Source organism: Poeciliopsis prolifica, unplaced genomic scaffold (assembly GCF_027474105.1).
Source record: "Poeciliopsis prolifica strain line A6 unplaced genomic scaffold, Auburn_PproV2 SCAFFOLD004, whole genome shotgun sequence".
Taxonomy (NCBI): Eukaryota; Metazoa; Chordata; class Actinopteri; order Cyprinodontiformes; family Poeciliidae; genus Poeciliopsis; species Poeciliopsis prolifica.
The window spans coordinates 600,568-623,322 of NW_026562379.1; the positions used below are offsets into that span (position 1 = coordinate 600,568).

Genomic DNA, 22,755 nt, shown 5'->3' on the forward strand with positions numbered 1-22,755 from the left:
GTTCCCTGCTTGGACAAAGTGGGTGCAATACATGGATTAATTAAGGTTAACTGATCTGGAATATGCATTATAAGTTTAAAGCATAATTATTTTGTCTTGTAATGCCCCTTTTGTTTGATATGGTACTAATAGTGAAATGAGCTTAACTCAATTTAATTGAATTTGTGCAAATCAAATCATATGTGTTATCATACGACCCTATAATGTAAGACACACTTCAGTATCTCCAGTCTTATTCCATCTATATTTACCATTAACTTGTTACCTTTACAATTGACCACAGCAAAAGAGGTTTGTAGAGATGTAGCATTGTTCCTCTGACTATAGAAGAGTTTCACCAAACATGCCTGAACCTACACTCTAAAAGACTGGGAGACTTTTAAAATGTCTTCCACTGGTATTTAAGTTTTCACTACCTATCAGTGGACTCAAAATAGTTTAAAATGTCCAACAATACTTTCTGTTTATGAACAGCAAAAAAGAAAACAAATCCCCAGGATTATAGCTTAAGACTTTTCTTTTTTCCACATCGTGACTTTATTTTATTGTTATTCCTGGTGATGAGTCATTTAGAAATATTTGCCTCACAGCACCTGCTTACCTACAGTAGCAAGGAGGAGTAGGCTTCAAAAGCAGGACATTATGTGTCTTTATTCAATTTTTAGTCTGATGCTTGAGATTTTAAAACTTTTCTTTGGTTGTTTTTTGACACTTCAGTCCCTGGAATTACAAGACAAAATATTCACTCTTTATCACAGCTTTTTTACAAACTAAAAAAAATAAATAAAACGAGTGCCGAACTAAATTAATTTTTACTGAAATTCCACAAAAAAAAAAAAATCTGGGAGTTTTTGCCCAAAAAAAAAACAAAAAAAAAAAAAAAGAGTACCAAATAAAAACATATCTAAGAAAAAAAAAGGCTTTCAGACTGGTGATAATGTTATTATTGGACTACTTGGAGCAAGCATGGGAGAGAAGGAAGAAAAAAAAAAGAGGACAGGAAGAACAGAGGAAAAAATAGAGATGGCAAAGAGACAGAGAAGGGAAACCGCATGGATGGCGAGGAGGGGGTGGGGCAGATTTTTGTGGAGGGTGTCTCACTGCGACTTGTCAGCTGTCATCATTCTCGTGCACCACCTGAGACGGGGTACGCCACACCCCGGCGCTCATGCCTGGGTTGCCAGTGGCAACCACAGACAGAGGGTTTTCATGTGCACACGCGTGCGTGTGTGAGAAAGAGTGAAGGCGTGCCTTTGTGCTGCGTTAGGATCCAGAGGTAATGAGGTGCGCACACATGCACATGAGCCTGGCTATGGAGCTGTAGAGTTGTGGTTGCCTCAGCATTTAATTGATTAATTGTTGTAATTATTTGGAAAGGAAGGTCACTTCAACACTGGGGCTATCTGGAAGGTCACTCTGACGCTGGAGGGACTCTCATCCTCTGGGGACCACATAGGCCATATGGGTTTGTTTGTGTGTGGAGGAGATTTCAGATCCGTTTTAAGAAATATATTTACCTGTGTATGCAGGAGTGAGGTGGGGAGCCGATGACCGCCTCTTTATGTGGCTGCAATGAATGAACAAATTCAACAATGTACGTGTGTAGCTTTTAGTGTGACCCAAAAATCCACTTCTTTTCATATCTTTATATGTCTGTGGCTCATCTTTTCTGCCAAACAACCTGGCAGCCAAAAATTGTGCAGTGAATGGCTCAGTGTGTGTGCGTGCGTGTGTGATTTAGCATTTAGCACCTTGTGAGGACCATTTTTTCCCCCAACAAATACGACTTTGTGAGAACGCACTTTGCTCAAAGCCCTGCCCCCACAAGAAGACGTGCTGCTGTAGGGTTAGCAGGTTTGGTTTAGGACTAAGGTGTGAATTGAGTTTAGGTTAACTTTAGGGTAAGTTCAGGGTAAGGGTCAGGATTAGGCTGTGGAAGTGAATTAAAAATATCAAATGGAAGTCAATGTAAAGTCCTTGTGAAGATAGAAAAGCAGTGTGTGTTTGCGTGTGTGTGTGCACGTGTGTAGTTTTGGGACTATCCAGTCCATGGACAGATGGAGAGACTGGGAGACGAGCGTGCTGGCATGAGCTGTACGCAAGCTGGAGTGGATGGGAGTCTGCTAGCTGTCTGTGTGAGTTCAAAAGAGTGTGAATATAATGTATAAATCTGTTGTATGTACACCTATATGCATTGTATGAATCATGCGAGCATGCGTGTGTATGGGATTTCTGACTGTATCTGCGTGTGTTTGCGAAGATGAGCAATAATGCCTTCTATCAGCATGTTCATCACTTCCCTCCAGCTCTGACCTTGGCAGGGAGCGCAGACGGGTCACTGAGCCAACTGTTTGTGTGGTTGTGGGTTTGTCCTCTAAAGAATTTCACTAATTCATAGGGTCACAGCATGGCATTTTAGGGCACTTGAACAGATATTGAACCAAGATAGCTGTTTTGACAAGATCTTGAAATTACTTCATGGGTTGAAAAAAAAAAAGATGAGATAATTTCTTTTCGATTTTTGTCTTATAATTTTAATAAAATATGTTTCAAATTGAAGATATTTAGAAAATCTACCTCCCGTTTTTTGTGGAAGGTACCAGCTGAATTGTTGCATGAAATCATACGCACTGATCTTTTCCATGCTTGTCACCTTTCATACAGGTCAGGAATAAAGTTATTGAGCAGTCCACAATGTGTTCATATCTAAATATCTAAAGCTTTTTTTAATTCTCTGAGAGTACTGTTGAACTCATCATCTGATAATACAAACAGAAAGGCACTGATACATTGGAGTCCAACTAAATTGACAGGTCAGGAAAGGACAGCAGTTAACTCTGGCAAAAGCATTGCAGATTTGTTTTCTTTATTACGTTGAAACTCTGTGTAGTGACATAAAATATTATGTTTTTATTAGGCATAAATCACCTCCTGTTTGTCTCCTGTTGAGGCTGGAAATGTGACTAAATTATGACAAATGATATGTTTCATGTTAGAAAATCCAGCCTAAGTGGGAAATTTAAGAGATGCTGGGTAAACACGGTGTGCAACCCATTTGCAACTGAAACATCAGCTCTAAAGTGGGGGTTGAATGTTTGCAGTCCAAGCTTTTAGGGCCTCTTCATGTCAATCATAATGAGATTACCAAGCCAAACAAGGATGTTACCGAGCTTGCTGTGGAGAACCACACCTAACTTTGGATGATAACCCATTGGCGTGCCCAGAATGACAATGTAGGGCTTTAATTTTATTTCCAAAGTTTATGTTTTATTGGCCAATGTGATACTTAGACTTTTCTTCACATTGTTGGAGAGTTATAAATCGAGAGGGCTCTGGGAACTGCCATTGAAGACAGTTCTTTTCTTTCTTTTTTTTTTTTCCTGGTGAACTATTTCTGTGTAGGTTTAATCAAATGTTTTGTATTATTATCCCATTGAAAGCTCCGGTGATGACCTATTTTCAGTTTTCTGTTAGAGGCCAGCATATTCTCACTCAAAATCTCTTGGTGTTTCAGAAACTTTTGATGCTGTGCGCTTAACCGAGGCAGAACAAGATAAGTGCGTGGCGCACACCTGAGCGACACCAGAACCATATGGGCTTTTGCTCATGGTCGTCTCTGGCTCTGTGAGAGGTAGGGTTCCCCCACTTGACAGGTTGCCTGTGCGGTAGGACAGAGAAAGTTTGTTTTTTTTTTCCTGGCATGATTCCCAAATGAATTGTTGGCATGTTAATGTATCCATTTGCTATTGTGGAGTCAAAGTGACTCCAAAACTTCATTTGCTGAAGTTAGGTGAGCTTTTTTATGATGCTTTTGATTTTCTGTGGTGAGTGCATAAATATGGGTTTACCTTACAAAAAAGCAGAGTCAAGTAAAAGTTTTTTTTTTGTCAAGATCATTTCCATTGAAATAAAACATATTAAACATATTTTTTAATAAAGTCATCATCTCTGTATTAAAAAGTTTGAATTTTTATTTGATGTAAGATTCTAATGTCAAATTTTAATAACGAAGCAGAAAATTATGACTGACACAAACAAATACTTGAAAACTTCTGTCTGTGTGCAATTGATCTATTTCACTTAGTGAAATGAGATTGTGAAGAGAAATTAGCTTTTCAGCTTGCTAAATTTGTCTGCATGTACAAAATGCCAGATTATTTCCTTCACTTGCTTGCAGCTTGCCTGAGCCTCACCTGCTTTAACGTGGATGCTGGGGCTTCGGATCTTGCCCGCTTGATTCTCGGCGGTACAGAAGTACTCGTTGTCATGGATGATGCTGTTGTAAGCAGAGGGGGAGAAAGGGTAGAGCTGGAGGGTGCCGTTGGCATGCACGTGGCGTATATGGGGCACGTCGTAAATGTCGTCTCCGGCAGCCAGGTACCAGCGCAGGACGGCATGGGGGGCGCCGCCCGCAGGGCAGGGCAGGGACACCCCCACCGAGCTGGAGAAGGTCACTCGCTGCAGGGAGGCGTTCACAAAGTACAGCCGAGTAGAGACAACATCCTCACTGTTGGCTGTTAGGGTGACAGAGACAGGGAGAATCCGTTAGAGGCGACTTCACATATCAAACAAGTACGAAAAATGACAACGGCTGTTCATTTTTGCTATTTAAAATTTATGTAAAATTTTAGGACGTAGAATTTATACTTTCTGAAAAATATGAAACATAATCATTCTACTTCATTCTTTATAAAAAACAATTTAACTGTGCATTTAACTTCCTCCTGAATAGCATCTTGCAATTGACTCAATCCAGTTTCACATCTCTAAAGAAAAAACTCAAAAACCTGGAGTCTCTTGACAAAAGATGGCTAAGAGAATTCTATAAAACTGTAAGTGGCTTTATTCTTACTGTAAAGAAAATAAAAATAAGTTAGAAAACAGCAAATTGGTTGCAAATTAAGAAATATTTTTAGTCAAGGCAATGTAAGGCAGCCTCTTACTTTTGAAGTTCAAAGGCATTGTTGAAGGCGATGTAGAGAATGTCTTATTTAGTTGGAAATCAGAAGAATTTCAAATTAAAACTTCACCATACTTATGGAGTCGTACTTGTTGCAATGAATACGACTCCATTTATAAGACATATAGATTATGGAGGAAGAATCTAATTGCAACTAAGGTCATTGCAGCATTTAACAATACCAAATGTTGCAAAAAAATGCTTTGGCAACAGTTGGTGAAAGTTTTATTGTTTTAAATATGTAAATTCTAATATATTTGTAGTTAGTGCATAACATATTTTGAAAAGGGAGAAGTCAGAATATGCTTTCTACCTCTACCTACTTATTTATGACCCCTTGTTTTGTTTTCTTGCTTGGTTTTTGACGAATTTTATTTGTGTGTGAAACAAAATCAATCACTCAAAAGTTTAAGTCTGTTTTGTATTTCATGTCTTCCTAAGGTAAGCTTGACTTTTTTTTATTTTTACAATCAAAACTATTGGAAAATCATCTGTCCTTTTCTCTCCGTTTCACAGATATGTTACATTACCTTCTTGTTTATTTGTTTAAGATATACAAACATATCAAGCCTGACAGCAGAAGTGGAAATCTTAGCAATCTTGAAATTAAATGTCATTCTGTGTTGGTTCTACATTTCTATGTTCAAATGTTCCACATGTTTTATTTTCTTTACATTTTTTCCAATTAGGAACCCCCAAAAAGTTCATGTTCACTTAATTTTTTGGAATGATGTTGATGTTTAATAATGTGTGAGAAAATGTTTTCTTTATTCAGTCAGTTTTCAATACAACCGGCACAGAAAATTGTTAAAATATAATGATGTGCTTCTTTTTTTCAAATTTAGCATATTATTAAAACAGTGGCATTTCAAGTTATAGAGAGACAAGAGAAAACTCTCGTATTTTTTAAACTTCTTAATCGATAACTTGCATCCCTACAGTATGCAAGGCACTGTGTCCACGGCTCTGTAAAAAAAATAAATAAAACAATAAGAGCCCACTGCACAGAACCCCGTTGAAATCCTCATGATTATGCCACCAAATATTGATTTAGCATTGTTGTTTATAAATGAACATGAACTTGTTTTCTTTGCATAATTTGAGGTCTGCAAGAACTGCACCTTTTTTGTGATTTTGATCATTTTCTGCAAATAAGTATTGCATTTTGACTTGGGATTTCAGACACATGTTGTGAGTAGTTCATAGAATAAAATAACAATGTTCATTTCACTCAAACATATTCCAATAAACAGTGGAATCAGAGAACAGATCATTTTGCAGTGGTCTCTTAATTTTTTCCAGAGCTGTATGTTCATCAATTTCACATTAACCCAAACAACTTCCTTCATGTTCCAAACTGCTGCAAATTGCTGCAAATTGTCTGATTCCATGTGCATTATCAGTAATGTAATAAGCTGCACCCACACAACTCTGAGTAGGGCAAAAAATATATCACAACTTCAAACCATTTCTTCAGATTATGTCCTTTAAGCTAGAGAAGTTGTTGCTTGCGATTCTCAGAGAGGAGGAACTCTTTCTGTTTGAGCTAAGGAACTGGAAACCACACAAGGCTCACTGTGAACGGCTAGCAGATATGCTTTCACAACAACCTCCCCCTCTCAAAATACCCTTGATCAAACTAAAGTGGGGTATTAAGACATCCATGAAAATCTCTGTTTCTGTGTATGTTTGGCTGGGATTAGGAATGGGAAGGGAAAGGAGGGGGGAACCGAGGATCATAAAGAAGTGCTGAGCTCAGCTTGGCTGCAGGCCAGGGGGAGATGTGATGCCCCAAGCCAGAGAATTTTTATCGCAGACATTGATACTTAATTAATTCCTTTTTTCCCCTGGATTGTATCAACAATGCCTGGATTTATTCAATCCAATCTTTTCAATTTTCTACATCCTCAGAGAATAAAGGGGCTCGTTCAACAATTGAGGTTTAAAGACGGCATTGAATTGCTCTTAATCTTTCATTTTTACTGATCGCCTCCGCCATTGTTAATAGCCGTTGACAACTGCAAGATAAGATAAAGAGACCATGAATTTAGGTTCTAAATTTGGGTATGAAACAAAAAAGTGACATACTGTGGGTGTATGGTAATGCAGTTGTTAGCCGTTGTTAAATGCTGACTGTTGCCTTAATCTTCAATCAGAATCATTTGGAGAAAATCAAGCAATACAAAATATAAACAACAACATTTTGAATGAAAAAAATAAAAATAAAAAAACACCTAAACAGTTTTTGTCTTGTATGACATAGCTGGACCAGAAATACTTTTTTTTACTACAATATATAGACTTGTTTATGCAGCTTTGCAATATTTTCGGCCTTTATATTTTCTGTTCCACACACTGGAGCACTCCTTCAATTTAGTTTATCTTTATTTTGTTTGTAAGCATATAAATTTAGAAGTTAAATCTGACCATAGGAGAAGGAAGACTGTGTCACTGACGTCTTTTAGTGGTTTCCTCCTTGTTTGCTCACGTTAGCATCCCTCATTAGAGTGTTGCTCAGCAGCACATTGTGGTGCTCTCCATGGTCCTGAAAGTGCAGATTGGTTTCCCTCAGAGCCTTTGAACATGATTGACACCGAATCAAACAGCACCATTGGATTGAACTTGACCTAAATTCCTATTTTTGAAGAGAGTAGCTGCTACAAAATTGTCTCACTATCTGCTTGTTATCTTTACTGTGCTCGTGCACACATACATCCACGATTGCATCTTTTTTCCACCCCTCTCTCTCTCTCCCTTTCTCTTTGTGCTCCCCTGCCTTTGCTGTTGGCTGAGTTTGACATCAAAACTGAGCCAGTGATTTAACAATAACCTCTCCATCCCTTTGACATCACCTCACACAGAAAGAAACATACACACATTCACTCCCTCAGTTGCTTCTGAGCACCTTTGTACCCGAGAGCCTCCTCCTCTCCCCTTCCAACCAACCACCCATATCCTGTCAGGAATAATGCACTCCTGATCTCTAAGTCAGCTGTAGAATAACACACACACACAAACACACACACGCACAAAAACCAGGAAAGTCGGACATCAGTTTCCTACAGCGGTGTGATTACAATGCGGATGAGTTAAACAGGAAATATTATGTGGATTTAACACTTTCCCTCTGGTCATCAAATCCCACACCGTCGCCTGTCAGAAAAGTGGTAGGAAAAGACAAGAGGTGCTCCCTTTGACAAACACAAATGTGGATGTTTCTGATGTAAAAACATAGAGTCATATTAGATCATTTAAAGATTGTCTCACCTTAATAAGCCTTGTATCTTGTATAGTCAAGCTAAAAGATAAAAAAAAAAAAAATCCTGCCACAAGACATTCCGTTCTGGTTTTGCTGTATATTTTTTCCTTTTTTTAATGAACAGCCCAAACACACAAAGCCAAACAAGACCCAAACGAGAAACACCACCCCTACAGTGAAACACATCAGTCGCAGCATCATACTTTGGGATTGCTTTTTGTATTTGTACTCTTGGAACAGCTAATAACTTTCTGCTTGAAGGCTGAAGATGAAGGGGGGATTTTGGGATGCGAGAGTCCCTAGTCACACCCCAGAATTAAATTTTAACATGTTTCCCTTTGAGTTTAAACACTTGAATTAAACACAAACTGCCTCACCAGCATGCAGATGAGCTGTATAGAGCCATGCTAATCAGCTAATGTTGGAACCAGGTGTACTGCAGCAGAGGCGTGTCTAAAAGTTGCAGGACACCAGCAGTTTAACATCACTGGATTACAGTAAAGACGATTGAACCTGTTCTTTTTGAAACACAAAGAATGATATACATTCTGTGAGGTGAACCATCAACCTAACTTTTCAATGGATTTATTTATTTATTTGTATTTTTTAACTAAAACGTGTTAGCAATGCACCCCAACACATTCACACTTCTCCACTTGTTTTTGCTGTTGATATGACAATGGAGTATGAATATTTATGCTGTAGAGGCAAGGATATATCCTACGGTGAATCTCTATGCATAATGCAGCTTTTTGTGTCTCATCTAGATTCATTCAGGAACAACATCAGAAAATAAAAAATAAAATAAAAAACATTTTGGACGCACTAAACTATGCAGCTGCATTTCAACTTAGAAGTTTACATACTCTGATCATTTGCATTAATGTCATATAAACAGTTAAACACATATGGACTGCACAGCTTTGGTATATACTTTCCTAATTCACACAGGTTCAACACAGGCTCCAATTTACACATCCTTGAGGGTAAAATGATTCCTTCAGTGATTGGATTAAAGAAATTGTAGAGACAAAAGTTTTCTGATTCGATGCTTTGCTTATTTCACATGGCTGTGTATTCTGCTGCAATGTATTTTTAAACATGATTTAGGCAGGCAGGTATTGAACATCTGCAACATACAAGGACGCTAGTGAGGAGAAAACAGAACACTCTAATTTTTGGTCTCTGCCACCAAAGAATATCAGCGAAACATCAGAAAGGACAATGCAAATGGATGCATTTACATTATCTATACCTGCTTATCCTTGCAGGGTGAGTTTTACTTGCTCCATTCAGTAAACGAGCCTTCACCTCAGGAACATTTATGTCTCTTATTCCACAAGTGGGTCAGAAAAATCTCTGAAATCCTGACAGAAGCATCAGACCATACTGAGCCACCACATTCAGTTTAAAACCCGGACATGGAACAAACCTCTTTACTTGCCCAGTATGACACTATATTAACTTTTCCTTGTGAGCAACAAGGTTACACCATCCTGTAGTTGTATCAACTTACCAGTCAAATGCAAGAAATCAATCAGCAGCTTTCCAGCTGGGTCTCTTCCAACATGGAGCTGCCACACCTCCACAGACGCTGCCCTCACTGCCCAAGAAGCTGCTGTCCCCACTCCTGAGAGGTTCTTTGGGGAAACTGGCAAATTAGTGTCCAGGTTTTGGGAAGACTTCTGCTCAGCTTTTGGGAGCAGAAGTCTTCTGGTTTCAATTCCTTAGACTTGAGACTTTGAGGAAGCCCTCCTGCCTGTTCCCTTCCAGTCAGTCATTCTAGAGATTGCAGTTTCCCCATAATTGTCATACTTCTGCAAAGTGCATCATCACCATCATCAATCTCAGTCCCTCATCTTTGTCCTCCAGACATTGCTGTACAACCAGGAAAATCAGACCTTTGTGACTTTTGTGAAGTGTCAAAGAAATGTAAATGAGCATCCTTTGTTAACACACCCAGGTAGCTAAAACTTTAAGGGATGCTTTTTCAATTATCTGGTTTCCAGAGTGCCAACATTCAACGGCCATATCTTAATTTGATTTATTATTATTATTATTATTATTATTATTATTATTATTATTATTATTATTATTATTATTATTATTATTATTATTATTTCCATGCGTTTGACATAATTTTAAAAGCTTAGCATCCACATTTTCAAAAATCTGTAAATAACTCAAAATGACCGTGGGAAGATTTATTTCCTGGTTTTGGTAGGCAAGTTACATTTTCCTGTTCCATTATGTGTGGAAATCTTTTAACGTTTTTAAGATCGTTGCCACCTTTGATTGTGTCAGTAAGATTCCCTGAAATCGTGACATTCACTGCTGGCCAGACTTAAAAAACCTATAGCATGCAGTCAACATTTAATTAGACTGCATGACATCTCTTATGCTAAACCACGAACATTCAAATGCTTGTGTTTTCTATAGAGCAAGGAGCGTAAAAGCGCAAGGCAACATTATCCCTTCAGGTTTTTGTGAGCACACTTTTGGGGTTTTGGTTCATTTTAGAAACTGCCATGTCAGTTTTGTTGTCATTTTTCTCGCTTTGGTAAGAACCGAATTTGTCTGAATGCTTTGCCTTAGAAACAGTACATCACACCAACTGGCCAACGAAGTGAGCGTGTTCAAAATAAACAAAATGTTCAGACAGAATGTGAGGCAGAGTGACTTCTTTTCTTTTCTCACGTTTGTGCTGCATTCATCTACCAAACACTCCACAATAAAGAAACATACTGCTTGTCTGAGCACAATGATGATAGCAACCTAGCTTCAAAGTGATGTGTAGAGGTTATTCTGCAGAGTTCTAAAAGCATAGAAACAATGCACTTCAGTCCAATCTGATGTTGGAGGAAATTATGCCTGGAACATAAGACTTATTGTATATATTGTGAAGCATTTTCACAGAAGACTGGTAAGATGAGCTTCCATTTTAACTGTGTACAGTTTTGAAACAATCGCATTTTATTTGTATGCAGTATAAGTGTCAGACTCATAAGAGTTCTACAAATTTTCCAATCTGCACAGATCTCCAAATAAACTGCAAAGTTCATTTTGGGGACAAGACAGGTTGGGAATAAAGTTCAGAAGTTTCAAGCAATGTAGGGTTTGAAATCTCACTGTTCAATCCATCATTCAGAAGTGGAAATAGGATGACTGTAAACCTGGCAAGACAAAGCCGTTGACCTAAACATACAGACTGATGAGAGATGAAGCCAAGAGGCCCATGATGACCCTGGACGAAATGCAGAAATCCACAGGTCAGGTGGGGGAATCTGTCCACAGGACAACTATTATTTACTCACTCAGTAAATGTGTTCTTTATGGAAGGGTGGCAAGAAAGAACGTCATTGATTAAAACAAAGAAAAAAAACATGGAATAGTTTAAAACAAAACATATTCATGTGTTAGAATGGGCCAGTCAAAGTCCAAACCTAAACCCAATCAATAATCTGTGGCAGGATCTGAAAAGTGCTGTTCACCGACGCCCTCCATCTGATTTGTCTGAGCTTGAGCTGTTTTGCAAAGAAGAATAAGTAAAAGTTTCAGTCCCTAGATGTGCAAATCCGGTAGAGACAAACTCTTAAACACTTGCAACTGAAATTGTAGCAAACGAATGTTCACAAAGTACAGACCCCTAGGTGCCTAAAAACTGTTACACTCCGCACTTTTCAGTTTTTTATTTGTTACAATATCATCAATTAATATATTCTTACAGAACAAAAATGTTTCAAATCCCGTGTAATTGTCTTTCTACTTCATAACTGAATACCTCTTTGTGTTGGTCTTTTACATTAAATTCCACAGGAATATACTGATGTTTGTGATTGTAATGTGACAAAATATGAAAAAATTCAAGGGGAATGAATACTTTTTCAAGTCATTGTATCAGTAATTAGCTGCACATTTTTTCCTGCTTTCTTTCAGGAAAAATTTAATTGCTAGAGTCATGATACACCAACTCTGTGATGGACAACATGAGAAAGTTTTTCAAATTTTTCACAAACTAAATTATTTAAGTACAGAAAAGGCAAATTAACAATATGTATGATAATTAAAGCAACAATTTTCTTTTGAAAACATTTCATGAACAGAGCTGACCCCTAAAATAACAGAAGTGCAATATTCCCTAATGTGTCTTTCAATCAGTCTTCATGTTTTTGTTGCCTTTTAGGATTGTGGATTGGCTTTGTAAACTTTTGTGTAATTATTAATGATGCATTTATTTATCTTCTTCTCCCAGTCTTTAGGTTTCTACACAGGTAATCATCTCAGCATCCTTCTCCATTATGCTAAACCCTCTGCATCCTTCACTACATCTATGAAGCCTCTCTTCTCTGTAATGTTATTCGGAATATTTACATGATCATAATATTGAACATCAAACTAAGCTTACACTGTAGGACAAAGCTGTTGCCTTCCTCACACTCATGTAGGATCACGGGTTTTCTTCTACTTCTCAGAGGTTAACTTGAACTTTGCTCTGAGTTTTTCCTGGTGCTTCTGTCATCCAATTAATGCAACAAGATGAGATCTGATTAGTAACCTTGGAAAAAGCATCAATGCCATTTTTTACTGCCGTTTTTTTCTTTTTTTTTTTTTTTTTTTACTCATTGATGTCTGTGATTTCGAATGTAACTAAGTAAAATATTTAAAAACAAGCAGAAATAAAAGTAAAGGTTTAGGTCTGTAAACTCCTTTAAAGAAATACAAAGCTTTCTGTCGTTAAGCACAGAAAACTTGTACTTAACTTCAGTAGTTACTTTTCACCTCTGCAGAGTTTGAGAGTAACAGAATTAACCATTTCCGGCATTTGTGTTAGAAACTCCAATTGCTAGTATAGATGCAAGCATAAATCATTAGTATAATAATGTTATAGTATTTGGTTAGGCTGGAAGAAATTGCAATGAGAAGTTATCAAAAGAAAAATAATGAAAGTAATTGTCTTTAAATAATAAACCACATTTTCCTTTTTTTCATTAAACACTGCATTTAGTTCAGGGAATGTGGTTGAGAACAAGGTGGTGCAGATCACCACAAGACATTTTCTTTTTAACATTTTTTGGAGTTAAGAGTCAATGCCTTTAAAACTCCGCACATAAGCAAAGGTCCTGATTTCCCAGTTGATTCTATGTTCCATCGACTGCAATAATTATTTCAGCCCTCTTCCTTTTGAACAGGCCTGGATCCGGCCTATTGGGCCTGGGGTAACATTCCCATACATCCCTGACCTGGATATGACTCAGTTTTATGTCCCTCATATGACAAGCAGCCTTCCAAATCATGACAGAGAAGAATGAGTGACATGTATCCATTTATCGACCCATCCCTCTCCACTCCGCACTCAGACATGGGCTCAGGTGTGCTGACACGCAGCCAAACTCACGCAACCATCAGTGACAGGCAGAAAGAGAAAATGTGTGTAAAAAGAAAATATTCCAGGTAAATTCCCTCAATTCTGGAGTAAAGAAAACACAAGACGCAAGCAGATGATAGTGTGCCATATTGGGTGGCGCGGCGCTGCCAGGAAAATACGCAGTACTGATTCATATGCATGTATGATAATACACCTCCGTCTTTCGCCGTGAAATTGGACAATATCATCAATTAATATATTCTTAAAGAACAAAAGCGATCAGATGTTTGATACGTGCAAAACCAGAGGGAGCATGGCTCTGAAAAATCTGCGGAAAAATTGAAGTTTGTTTTCCACTGCGTTATCTACATCTCTCCCGTCTCAAGCACTCTTTCCGCTCCAGTGGCTGCTTGCAGCCCCCGACCCTCCTCCCATCACCACACACGCACGCACACGCACACACACATACACGATACATTTCGTTCAGTCACGGGACAGGGGAATGTACAGTGCGTAAAATCGAAATAGACCCTGTAATCCAATTACATACAACAAAAACAGCCCAGAAGTCCCCCACCGCGCAGGTGCACCCCAGCAAAGGGCACTGCCAAGGCCAGCGACTACAAACGTCTAACACTCACGAAACAAACATATTAGTTCATATGAATAAACTTTCATTATATTTAAGCATCCAGATTCAAAGTCGCTTGTCAAAGCAGCGGATTGAACTAAGATTCTTTTGATTTTCTTTTTACATAAATATTTATCTATATGCAGATATTTATATATATGCATATTTTCCCCCACTAATTCTTAGATTAATATTTAAATGTTTTTGATTTTTAAAGAAAGGGGAGAAAATGACTAATTATCTTGCATCTGCAGTGTTCAGAGCAAGGCCAATCAGTACAATGTAGTGGCACAGAAAATGGTGGATGAATAATTAGAGCAAGGATGATAACAACTGAGTCACTCCGACATTTTAGCAGAGGAAACCCAACTATAACTGGATTTTTCTCGCATTTTAAAACATCCAAGTGGAAAGCATCACCTGAGCATCTCCTTCATCTCATCAAAATCTACTGACCCCTTTTTGCTCTGCTTTCGCAGGAATTAAACAACTAAGCAAAATCCTCAGAAAGATCTATTTTTGGCACCTATAACAACAACAAATCCAAACTGAGATAAAAGGGGAAAGATGCTTTTACTCCTAACACTCCATTTTTTGCCTTCTGCACTTCCAACACACACATTTCCGTGCGCGCGCGCGCGGGCGCACGCAACCACATCCACTCAAACTCGCTCTCTAACATCTTGCTTGGACAGAAAAGATCTGCAAAAGCTTTAAACTTCTCCATCGGCTCGGACTTTTCAGAGGAAACGGCCCCAGAGCCCCACCATCCGCGCTCTTCATCAACACAGATTGCTATCAGCCTCTCCTCCTGTTCAACAGCCTCCATATTCACGGCACATTCTCATATTCATCATGCAAAATTGCTAATACTGCAGCTTTTTGTTTTTTCCTGTTTTTTCTTTTTTTTCTGGTTGCAACAAGATTGCAGTTTGTGCTCAACTTTATGTTTTTTATGCTTCACACAAATAAAAGTGATTGCTGATTTTTGTCTTCCTCTCTATAATTTATTTGCGCCTAATCAGATTAATCAGCATTGGGGGTATGCAGACGTTAATCCAAGCAGCAATTTATGATAAACTGATGGCCGACAAAAGAATAAACACCTTAAAAAGGAAAAGAAAAAGTTTTCTGTCTTCTTCAAACAGTGGTTTGGAGTTGGGTGCGCGTCCTATAGAGCATGTTAAATTTCAAATCTATCAGCCAGCCAACTTCAGCGTCTTTTTTTTTTTTAGAGAGGAAGCAACATGCAGACAAGGCAAACACTGAAATCTCCAGCTTACCTTCTTGCAAAGAATACAGCAGGAGTAAAGTTACAAGCCACATGCCATTAATAGCAGTTATATTTCACAGGAATGTTGTGCAGTCCCCCCCAAAAAAAGAAAAGCGCACGGCGCCGCGTTCGCCCAGTCGAGGCTCCGTGCACAGGACCGGATCTTTTCTCTGATGCTCCCCGGCGGTCTTCTCCAGCCCTGGTCCCAACACTCTCCAGCTCCGAAAAAGCGAAGAGCCGAGGAAAGAACCGCCTCTGCTCCCCGTTCTCCCCTCCCCTTACCGGGACAGGCTGCTGCTCGCTCCACCCCCGCTATCCAAATGATGCTCCGTGTGTTGGAGAGATAGCCTACAACGATAACGCACTGTTCAGATGTGCGGGTGAAAAAAAAAAAAAACTCGCTGGAGACAGCACTTTTACGCGCAATGACCTGATGAATTCACTCTGTAAACTGAGGAAAATCCGAGTTCAAACTAAATAAAAAATCTTTCTTGCATAAAAGTTTAAGATGGTTTGGGCTGATGTTCTCAATCGTAAAACAATCTTGAAACTGGATATAATAGAAAAACTAAAAACGGATCATGAAGTGTCAAAGTAGATGGATGAGGGGAAGCGCAAAGATTCCGTAGAGTCCGCTTCGGAATGCGCTCTGCCCACATATAGCTACAGACAGCGGGTCCTTTACGCAGATGATAATTTCGATAATACTATTAAGAAAATAGTTATCAAGACCCAAATTAAGGAACAAATTGAGAATAGAACCAGTAACTTTACTGGAATGTATAATTTAGTAGATTGCAACACGCAGCTACTAAATTATAATGATTGTATGAGTTACTGGTGATGGAATACATACAGCTATTTGATTCAGGTGTGTTGGAGCAGAGATGCGCCTAAAAGTTGCATGATTCCAGCAGGCCTGAACTTGGGCATCTCCGACATGCAGCTTTAAATAGCAGGTGTAAAAAGAGACGCGTCCAAGTATTTTGCATGTTCTGCGTCATGGAGCAAATAGGATGTATCGCCGGCATGTTTCCTTGTCACTATGTAAACTATCTATGTAAACTATCTCTTTTACGTTTGCAAACTTCGTCACCTTGTGATCCGCCACAGGACATAATCTGGCTCTTTGCACTGACCTCACAGGATTACCTCACTTATTGTCATAACAAATGTACAACTCATCTGATATTTAACAGTCTGAATTCCCAGACAGCTCTCTGCCTGGCTATGCTCTAAAAAATATTTGCCTTAGAACACAACCCACTTGGAGGTATTTTTCTGACCTAACTTTTTTTTTTTAAACTCCAAAGTTTTAAAAAGGCAAATATTGAATCCTTACAAGTGCAATTACAAGAACAGTCAATAATAAACACAATCTAGAGTAGGCCAGCTTTCACTTTCTATGTGCATCCAGGAACCTTGGCTGTCCATGATACTGATCACATGATGACTGATACTGATCACATGATCACTGGTCAGCCACTGTTCCCTCCTTTGACGAGTTTTAAGAAATACTGATCAGTGCACACCAGCAGCTATGTATAGTTCTTAGCATAAAGGCTAATTGTCTCCAAAGAGAGCAACCTTGATCTCTAGTGTGAACGTAATCATTGGTTGAACAACTGACTTCACTGTGAGTAAGCAGCATTATTTTGCTGTCTTACCCATTTTTATTTTATCCCGAGGAAGACGTTGGTTGAAGAGCAATTAGGTCAACTGAAGGTGGAAAAAAAAAGTGTGCCTGTGAAAAATAATGAGTCTTCTTTTTAGTCTCTCCTCCACCCCTACAAACTTATTTTCTTAAAACTCCCCAGCATCTGTCCTGATGGTACTAACCAAGCATTTGGGTTAAAGAAATGACCCAGCAGTTTTTAGAGTGCAAGGCGGTGTTTTGAGAGGCATAATCAAAAAGCATTTCTTGTCGTTTAGTGGAGCTGAGGCAAGCTGTGGAGCCCTTGCACTCCCACTGAGGAGCCGCTGTAGTGTGCCAGGGAAGGAAGCAGATTCTGCCTCCACTCTTTATTATGTAACAGGTGGAAACCCACAAACCCACGCGATCTGTCTCTCTTTTTCTTTCTGACACACACGGAGCCAAAAAATAGGAATACACAAACACCATGCAATAAAAGTGATATACACAGAGGCAGAGAGTGAGTACTTGTGTGGATGTAAATCTTTTGGAGCATCAAGGGCACTAAGCATGGTGTGGTTTGTCATTCTGATGTCATGATAATATTCATGAATAAAAATCCATGGTTTTTGTGATACTTATGTGCACATTTAAAACCAAAATCCATACCTGATCTGATTACTTTTATTTATATGGATTGTTATACATTGACTAAAATAAAAATAAAAATCTGAAAATGAAAATCTTGCCAAATTTGCAACCAATTTATAAGAAAATTATACCATATTAATCTTTTTTTTTTTTTGCAACATTGCTGAAAAATATTCTAAATGTATTTTAAAAATTTACCACAGTTGTTTACGTCATAGATCTATCAATGTGCATGGTCAGAGCCAAGCAAACACAAATGCTGGATCATAAAACAGACGACCATAGTCCATTGTTTCTTGAATTGCAAGAAACACATCATTTTCATTAATAATATTTTAGAATACATTAGTATTTAATTATGCTTTCATGGCCAAATGTTTTAAACACTAAAAATAGTAATAATAAAAAAAACGTATGAAGTTTAAATAGCCGGAAGGAAACTGAGACAGAGGTCAAAGCGACACAGGTGATCAAGAACACAAAAATAAAACACCAGATGGAACAACATAACCAAAATAGCCAAACTAAGCGCAAAGTCCAACAGATTATAACCAAAAACATTTGAGGGTTTGCAATCATCACCAGTTAGAATATATTAAGTAAAAAAATCACAGGCGCTTGGTCGCCTGTCTGTGTCAACCTCTACATCTGACTGTTCTGCGCTAACCTCACCACTTCTCTCCTGCATTCTGCAACTTCCCTGGTCAGAAACAAACAGACCATTGGACAGGACTCAACACACTAAAGCTCTTCGCACAGAAGCATCAGCCATCTGCCTTGTATGATAACACACAAGGAATGTCTCCTAAAAGCAATGTGGCAAGATGGTTAGGGGGGATGACGCGAGTCGGTGTGACAGCACCAAGCAGGTTATGCTATACGTCAGCCAGTGATCGTCATGGGGACTGACAGTTTGAGCTCGGCCGGCCAACCAGCCAGCCGGGCCAGTGAAAAAGCAAGTAGCTCCCAGAGAGCTCCAGAGACTGAGAGTGAGAGCAGCAGTCCAGGACAGGCCCACCACACTTATTTCCTACTATCCCTTTGCACATCGCTGTGCACTGCTGTTCTTCAAAATATAAGGGAGGAGGATAGAATGGTTATGCAATAGGGAAAGTGGAAGGAAGAGGTTTTGTTGACTGAAAAACAGGAGGGCTTAATGTGTAGGCAATCAGAGACACCCCTCAGGCGCTGCCAAACATGCCAGGATCATATTTGCATTAATGTGTCCGGTATTAATTCATTGCCCAAAGCCCAGTGAAACCTCTGCAAGGTTAAAATTAGGAGGATCGTGTGCATGGCTTTGCTGCTTCGCTCTGCGCAAGGTCACTGAGATCAAGACGAGAACGAAGAGAAGTGCCGGCATGGGAATGATGGAGGACAGTTTTGATTGGTGGAGCAGACTGAATCAGTTGATTGGACAAATGACATAGTTTATGAATCCTTAAACAAATAGGACAATTTAAGGCAGAACACACACTCTAGAAACATAAAAGAAGCCACAGATTGTTGTAGACTTCAGAGTTTCTCAGCGGTGCCAGCCTTTCCGTCTCCGCATGCTGCATAAAGCTAAAATGAATCACACACACACACGACCGTATACAGCAGCACATTAACAGGAAGCTACCAGCCAATCCTGTGTTTGCCTTCAACTAAGCATGCGTGATAGTTGTAGCAGAAAGTGTCTCAGCACATCTGAGAATGCGTATGTATGACGGCGAAGCACGGGGCAAACATCTCCGGCTGTTCTCGTCGGGGATTCATTTGCCCGAACGTGGTTGTGTTTGCACACGCATGACAGTACATGCCCATAAGACATCGAGGGGTGTTAATTTATTCAAATGAGCTGAAGAGGATAGTTATGGACTGGGGTGAGGGGCAGTGGAGGTGTATTTTCTGTTCAAGGCAGGGCAAAGAGAGAAGGGTGGGGGCATCAGCCAGAATTCATGTCTTCATATTTTCTCTTGTTTCCCCGCCCCTGATTTGCAAATGAGATCATCTACATGCTGCGAAAGACGTGCAAGGTAAATATGCAAACATATGTGAAATTCGGAGAATAAAATAAATATGAGGAGTGAAGAGATTCAGAAGCAGATGTAGCACCTTCGACACAAACATCATACCAAGATGATAGCCGTACTTCCAAGATGGCTGCTGCTGGAGGCGTCCTCTTTGGGACAACCTGGAGATCTGCTGCTCTTACTTCAAATTCGGTGACATCCCAACGTAGTTTTTGGCTTCAGGTTTCATCTTCAATAGTATAAAGTGAAATATGCAACGCTTAGTAATAAAATTAAATAAAATTGTCAAATCATAGCAATTTGAATATGTTAAACACCTTCGCTGCATATCAGATGAGCAGATATTGATCAGAGATATCTGGTGACACCCAGTGGCCACAGCTGAAGATGTTATCAATAATATGATTACAGTACATACTGACTTAGTTCTCTTTTGGCTATTAATGAAAAAGTTTTTTGTGACTGATAGTAGATTTCTTGAATATTAGATCAGTGCCAGATTTTTGACATATAATGCTATTTTTTTTTAAATGTCCTTAGTAAAAGCAAGATTTGTATCTTGCTTTTGATATAGCCATAGAGGAAGGTTGATTTTGTGTCTATTTAACCAATATGTGTTGATTTTTTTCACATGTTTTGCATCATCTGCTGAAATATCCAGCAATGACTCATTTTTAGTTTACTGATTAAAACTCTTGCTTTTTTTTCTAATAAGTAATTGTTGTAATGGTTTCTTAGATGCCACGTAGTTTGTTCAAAATGTCACTCTTTGCTCCAGTTCTCAAGCTGCCTATTTGAAGAATTATATATTTTACCTCCATTACTAACATGCTCACTGTGAGTGGCGGCAAGATAGGCAACGGTCCGCATTTAACCGAGTGACTGATAAGGTAGAGTCCCTGCGTCGCGTCATAGTTATTGTACAATGCATGTAGAACTAGTGAGTAACGTTGAAATACAAAAAAGTCAAACTCAATTTCAGTACTAAGAAATACAGTCAAAACCGTTTTCAATATACAGCAGTATTTTTCAGAGATAAGGAAGCAATTACAGTGCAACAGTATTTTCATCAAATTAACCAGGACAAAACCACCAAGCAACATTTAATTAGAAAAAAGACAAATAGTTGTTTGTCTCTGTAAGAAAACAGAATTTTAACTAAATTTGGTTAAAAGATTAGTACCAAGTTTGATTCATTGGAAGTGACAAACTATATCTCACTGTACCAGTTATCTGTTTCAATGACAACCAAATATAGCCAGAATCCAGAATGTGTAGCTCCAATCACACTTAATTATTTTGAGGCATTTTACACAACTATACCACACAACTATACCCCGGTATAGTTTTACACAACTATACCAAGGGTATAGGGGTATTATACCAGTTGTGAGCAGTCATTCAAAGAAACTGCAGTAATCAGATCATAAATAAGGGTCAAACAAACATAATGAAACTACTGTGGACACTCATCACTTTGACTTTCTGGTCTATTGCATAATATTAAATCAACAACAAATGGTTACATAGGAAAGGAAAACAGACCCAAGACAGAAAAACCATGAGCTGTTGAAAAGTGATCCTTTGAAACATTTCATGAAAATATAAATAAACACACTTGTGTGCTTTTAGCTCATATCTTACCAACTATAACCAAGCAAACTCTGAAGGAATAGAGACATCTGATTAAAAAAACAAACAAAAAAAAACTAAAGAACATCTATTGCAAAGCCACAAATTATTCTCGGTGAATTACTTGCCATTTTAAAGTGAACAAAACCACACCAGTATGGACTACCTACTTGTTCTTATGGTAGTGATGCAGGTAATTTGTGCAGTGAAGCACAAATTACCTGCATTTATTTTCAGGGCTGACTTATGTAGTTTTGTGCTCAATTTTTTTACATTTATAATTGATATGCTATCTATAATCTAAAGTTTTTTGGGTCTTTTTCTAATATGGTCAGTGTTACAATACGAATTAAAATATCTTGATCTTTTTCAAAAGTTGTCAAATTACAACCACTAATAGGTATAATGCAAAGTATAAATTGAAAATATGTATTTAATGGGGTTTTATGCAACCAAAACATAATTCATGAGTGATGGTGACATACACATGTATCCCCCTCCCGCATTTGAAATTTGATGATTGGATTATATGTACTTTGCCTTCTCAACTAAAGTACCCCTAAATAAAATCATGAACAAGCTTGAGTAGTATGAACAGTTTCACAAGGCACCGCTGTTCCTCGTACGTCTTGAGGCGTTTCATAAAGATGCTAAATAAGGAAGTGTTAAATGCCTCCACCTGTTTGCTTTTTGCAGGAAACCCCCGAGGCTGTTAGCTTTCTGGGCAGGACTCTGAACAGTAACCAGTCCCATAAAGACTCGTGGGAACTCTATCTGATCAGCTCTCACACCTGTCCAGCATAATTTGCAACAGTATGTGGTTCTATTGCTCTCTAAACTTCCCCCTTCTGATGCGATGTTATCAGGTGGCTTCTCACACTTGCCTCAGCTGAAACCCTGATGGAAAACAACTGAAATGAGCCCAGGAGATGCCGCTGGTATCAGGGAGTGGGGGGTGGAAAAACTGTATACTTCACTACAAAGCAGCAACTTTTACAACTTCATTTTTTTTTTTAATGAAGTCCTGGGGCTTCATTCCGGGTGGGAACAAAGAGGAGTGCCAGACAGAGATGGATGGAGAACTGGGGGTCCTTGGGACTCACTCGCTTGACAGCGCCTGTCTCTTCTTGTAATGGCTTATTTATTCTGGGGTTATTAATCAGGTGTGGTTTTTCTGCTGATATGATTTATGTGCTTTGTCAGCTATAAAGGCATCATTAAAATGGAAAAAAAAAAAAAAAAAAAAAACAGAGGCCCAGCCTATTATGGATCAGCTTCAGTAGACTCTGATGTAAGGGCAAAGTGCTTGGTCCAGTTTTTGTTTAGTGACCAA

The 22,755-nt window shown here is 38.7% G+C and overlaps 1 protein-coding gene across 2 annotated transcripts in view; it reads right to left on the minus strand.

The window, feature by feature from the left end:
• The window catches only part of LOC129358907 (cell adhesion molecule DSCAML1), a 103,268-nt gene extending 87,563 nt beyond the window's left edge, over positions 1-15,705 (minus strand). For both annotated transcript variants that reach the window (XM_055028151.1, XM_055028152.1), the window contains exons 1-2: positions 15,499-15,705; positions 4,194-4,514 (exon numbers count right to left, since the gene is read on the minus strand). In XM_055028151.1, coding sequence (XP_054884126.1) covers positions 4,194-4,514; positions 15,499-15,541 — 364 coding nt within the window. In that variant the 5' untranslated portion in view covers positions 15,542-15,705. The remainder of the gene's footprint in view (positions 1-4,193; positions 4,515-15,498) is intronic.
• Between the last annotated feature and the right edge of the window lie 7,050 nt (positions 15,706-22,755).